Source organism: Lipotes vexillifer, unplaced genomic scaffold, assembly GCF_000442215.2.
Source record: "Lipotes vexillifer unplaced genomic scaffold, Lipotes_vexillifer_v1.1 scaffold862, whole genome shotgun sequence".
Lineage (NCBI taxonomy): Eukaryota > Metazoa > Chordata > Mammalia > Artiodactyla > Lipotidae > Lipotes > Lipotes vexillifer.
In genome coordinates, this window is record NW_006786873.1 from 626,317 (window position 1) to 631,025 (window position 4,709).

The 4,709-nt window shown below is 51.9% G+C and overlaps 1 protein-coding gene across 1 annotated transcript; it reads right to left on the reverse strand.

Moving 5' to 3' along the window:
• Window positions 1–542: 542 nt before the first annotated feature.
• Window positions 543–3,260, reverse strand: LY6G6F (lymphocyte antigen 6 family member G6F). Its single transcript, XM_007459557.1, has 6 exons — window positions 3,203–3,260; window positions 2,372–2,701; window positions 2,024–2,287; window positions 909–1,064; window positions 701–767; window positions 543–567 (listed from the first exon to the last, which is right to left on the reverse strand). The coding sequence occupies exons 1-6, from the start codon at window positions 3,258–3,260 to the stop codon at window positions 543–545; spliced, it is 900 nt and encodes a 299-aa protein (XP_007459619.1).
• Window positions 3,261–4,709: the final 1,449 nt, after the last annotated feature.

The window sequence follows — 4,709 nt, forward strand, 5'->3', positions numbered from 1 at the left end:
TTTCCCTTTACCCTGACTTGGGCCTCTTCCCTTCTCTCTTCTTCAGTTTTCCCCATTTGTCCTTTGGTTCCCCCATAACTGATTCTCCACCACTGCTCAAGTCTCTGGATTCCTCTGTCTCTTTTCTTCATCCCCACCCCTCCTCAACCCCTTCCAGCTACCCCAAGCTCCCCTCAACCCTATGGTACTGCAGGCTCAGGGCCACCCCTCCACTGGCTTCTGTGAGACAGGAAACCACACTTTTCATAGGTGACATCACAGAATAATGCTTCTCCTTTCTTTCAGCTCCCAGCGCCTTCACATGCACACACACACACACGCGCGTGCACGCACACACACATACAAGCACGCGCACGCACGCACGCACACGCATGCACGCACGGACACACGCGCACGCACAGAAAGCTTGGCTGCAGGAGACCAGCTGGACTGCGAAGTAGCACCCCCAGCCCCTCCCCCCTTGCCAAGGTTTTCGGGACTCTCTCAGGTGCCAGATGGCCAGGGAGACAGCCGGTCACACTTCCCAGCAGATATTGTCGAGATCACCTGGTCTTAGGGGCAGGTGGGCTGTGGGTTTTGCAAAGCAGAAAGACATTAAGGATACTTCTATTCTCCACGTCCTCAGGAACCAGCATCCCATCCCCAGCCCAACCTCAGTCTCCTCCGGGATTTAAGCCTCTGACCCCTAGTTGTTCCTCACCTGAGACGGGCCAAATGGATGTTCTCATAGACCTGGATCTCAGGTTTGAACTGAGGAAATGAGGCATCTGGGGAGAAAGAGCCATATGAGGTGTGGCAGAGAAGTCACAGATAACTCAGAGCTATATTCCTTACCCCCCTCTTCCCCTAGAGAAGACAGGGTATAGAGGCAAGATATGAGCCCACCCCTCTGGGAAGGAGGGACTCACTTCTGTGCTTAGTCCCCTGGACCCTCCGCCTCCAGAGCATGACACTGAGGACCATGATGGTGAACCCCTGGCCCACTGTCAGCAGCAGCATCAGGATCCAGGGTGCATCCCACTCTGTGGAAGGGGCACAGAGGGCAGGGGAGGCATCCATGGAGGCTGCAGTAAGGGCAAGACAAGAGGGATGAGGAGGGAGGCAGGGAGGGGGGTCTGTCCCTTGTGCCCCAGAGAAAGGCTTTCCCCCATAGTCTGGTGGCCTCTTCCAAAAGAAGGCTTCCTTGCCCCCAATATCCACCGCCCCATTTTGCCTGTTTCCAGGCCTCTCACCCTGATCCCATAAACCAACATTGATAGAGAGTGGTGATGCCCGCCCTGGCTACACATGGATGGCTAACTTCAGGGTGGACCACCAGCCATAACTGTGATTTTTTCCTCAAGCCCTTCACAGTAATCCACCCTTTTAAGAAAAAAAGAAAATGCCTTCTGTTTATTCATTCTTCCAATCATCCACTCCACAGGTATTCGCTGAGTGCCCACCACATGCCAGACCCCAGATTAGGTGTGAGGATGTGGAGGGAAATAAAACACAGCCACTGCCTGTTAGTTGGCCTCCGCTTTTCCAAAATCATGGCCATTTGCTCCTCCCTCCTGCCTTGTAAATGGGTTGTTCTACATCCAATAGCACTCCTTCTCTGTATAATGGACTTTTTATTGTAAAACAATTATATATTTTTTCTCCTTCTGCCTCCACCATCAATGGGCCATTATAACATCAGTGCATATATCCTTTCTTCAAAAGACAACAGCCCCAGCAATAATTCTTACCTTCTTCCTCACTGCTAAGGGATATTCCACAAAGATCATAGATTATCCTATTTTTAAACAAAGGTATATTCCACCACAGTTCCTCTTCTCCCTCTTGACTGATGGTCTATTCCATCAGAAAACTGGCTTAACCAGCCCTCTTCTCTGTTACAGATTCAGTCAGTGAGAAGAAAGCCCTCCTCCTCCAGGCAGCAGAGGATAAAAACAGCCAATAACAGATTCGCCCCCTCCCCTAGCTAGCAGTGCGGGATGTGTCGGAGGCAACATCCCTTCCTTAGTGTCCATCAGTTTACCTGCCAAGCTAAAGCTGACACCTTTGTTCTGAGGCATGAGGCAGCGGATGTTTCTTGGTCTACGTCCCCTGGGCTCAGGAAGCCCCTCCCCAGGACACACCAAGAGCAGGGCAGCCCCATCACCCCAGAAGGACTGCACACGCCCCCTCACAGGACCCTCCCCCTCCAGCCAGGTCACAGAGTCCAGGCGTCTGGCGGGGACCACAGAGCACAGGAGGATAGAGCAGGGGGATCCATCTGCATCCCTCGCAGAGAACTGGGATCCTGGAGGGAGAGAGGGACTCCTCAGTTCTTTGTATGGGCTTCACTGCTTCCCAGTGGCCCCTGGTCTGCATGCCCCCCACTCACCTCTGAGCACGGAGACATCATAGACCCTCCAGTTCTGGTACTTGTGGCGCTGACCCAGCACGGCGCACCAGTACCGCCCAGCGTCTCCCTCCTTGGACCCTTCCAGCCACAAAGAGTTGTTTCCCAGGAGTTTGAGCCTGGATTCCCTTCCGGTCTTCCCAGGGTCTGGGGCTGGCCTGGCTACTTGGACGTGGGCCACTAAAGCAGTGGAGGAGCCTGTTGCAGGACTGCGGAACCAGGACAGGAATTCGTCTCCATGCAGGGTGGGTGGTGAAGGACATGGCAGCTCCATTGCCTCCCCCAATGCCACATAGATGGCCTGGATGTTGTCTGTGGGGAGGGGGCTGTGTGAGACCAGAGACCTCCATCAGGTCAACAACCCCACCCGTCAACCTCCTACCCCTGGCTTCTTCCCCTTCTGGGGTCCCCCAGCACTGGACCTGACTGTGAGCACATTTCTCAAGCGACAACAACAAAAAAGTAAGGTGCAGAGAAGAGGGTGGGGCTTTCCCCACCTCTCCTGGCAAGTGAGGGAATCTGAGGGCAAGAGGGAAAGGCTGGAAGAGTTGACAAATGCCCACACCCCTCCCTTTAGTTTCTCCTCTCTGGAAGAGCATTTACTTGTCCGTTCTTATTTTCTAAGGGAAACTGTACCTGACCTGGACCCTCGCTGACTCTGGATCTTTCCCAGTAGTAGAGGCAGGGGGAGGTCAACTGGGGTAAATCTATCTTCTTGAGACAGATGCCTTCCCCAGGCCGCTAAGGAGAAACAGCAGCAGTCCCTCCTAACCCTGTGAATAGGTTAAGGACCCCTCAACTCCTGCTCCTTACCTGCAGCGGCCTGGGGGAGCCCATGTAGGCACAGAAGGAGGAGGAATAAGACAGCCATGGGGAGAGCTTACCAAGTTCTCTTGCCTGGGACCTGCTATCCCCAGGGAGGAAACAGAGCCCAGATAAAGGCCCATACTCCCTAGTCTGGAGTGACATGGGCCGTTGAAGGGGATGGGAATGCTGGGGAGATAAAGCCCAGCTGCATGTCTAATGGGGGAAAAAGTGACAACCACCTTTCTGCGCCAAGAGGGAGAAGACCAAGTTCAGGCTACTCCAAAGACGACCTCTTCACCCTTCAGACTCCACATCAGCTGAAGGACTCAGAACAAAGACTCTATGCGCTAAGAGGCCTGTGCAGAAGGGGTCACGGCTGTCCACCTCCCATCAGTCTGGAAGTACATTCCGTGTTCTCTCCTCCAGCCCAAGAGACACCAGCCATGAGGGAAGAAGCTGAGTCTTCATACTGGTTTCCAGGGAACCCAGCGCAAGACTGCACATCCAGTCAGTGCCCCCTAAATGACTTAGAATGACTTCCTCTGTGGCTGCCTGGCACATCACAGACGGCTTCTGAGCCCCTGATGAGTACATTAAGTTATTACTCCAGGAGAAGGATAGCAGGGGCCTGGAGAATTCGCTGATTCATCCCTCTGCCTCAGGAAGGACTCTCTTAAGGCAGCTCTGCATATTGCTCTAATAGTTTTGAATGTGTTATTTATTTATTTTTTTAAAAAATGCTCCTGGTAAAGCATTTCTTTATTTTTTAAATTAATTAATTAATTAATTTTTAGTTTTGGCTGCACTGGGTCTTCGTTGCTGCGCGCGGGCTTTCTCTAGTTGCGGCGGGGGGGGGGGGGTCTTCGTTGCGGTGCGCAGGCTTCTCATTGCGGTGGCTTCTCTTCTTGCGGAGCACGGGATCTAGGTGCGCGGGCTTCAGCAGTTGTGGCGCATGGGCTTAGTTGCTCCGCGGCATGTGGGATCTTCCCAGACGAGGGATCGAACCTGTGTCCCCTGCATTGGCAGGCAGATTCTTAACCACTGTGCCACCAGGGAAGTCCCAGTGTGTTATTTATCTCTGAAGGCTATTTTTTAAAAATTGTTTTTTATGAACTATTTCATGCATACCAAAGACTATATCTAATGTACAACTGTATATTGGCTAAATAAACTGTGGTATATTCACATAACGGAACACTCGATAGCAATTAGAATGAACAAACCACAATGACATGCAACAAGGTTGAATCCCACAAACATGATGAGAGTAAAGAAGCCAGAAACAAAGGGCACGTACTGTATGATTCATTTACATAAAGTGCAAAAACACACAAAAGTAATCTATGAGGTTAGAGATTAAAAGAGTGGTTACCCATGGATGGATCTAGAGGTTGTCATATTAAGGGAAGTAAGTCAGAAAGAGAAAGACAGGGACTTCCCTGGTGGTGCAGTGGTTAAAACTCTGCACTCCTGGTGCAGGGGGCCTGGGTTTGATCCCTGGTCGGGAAACTAG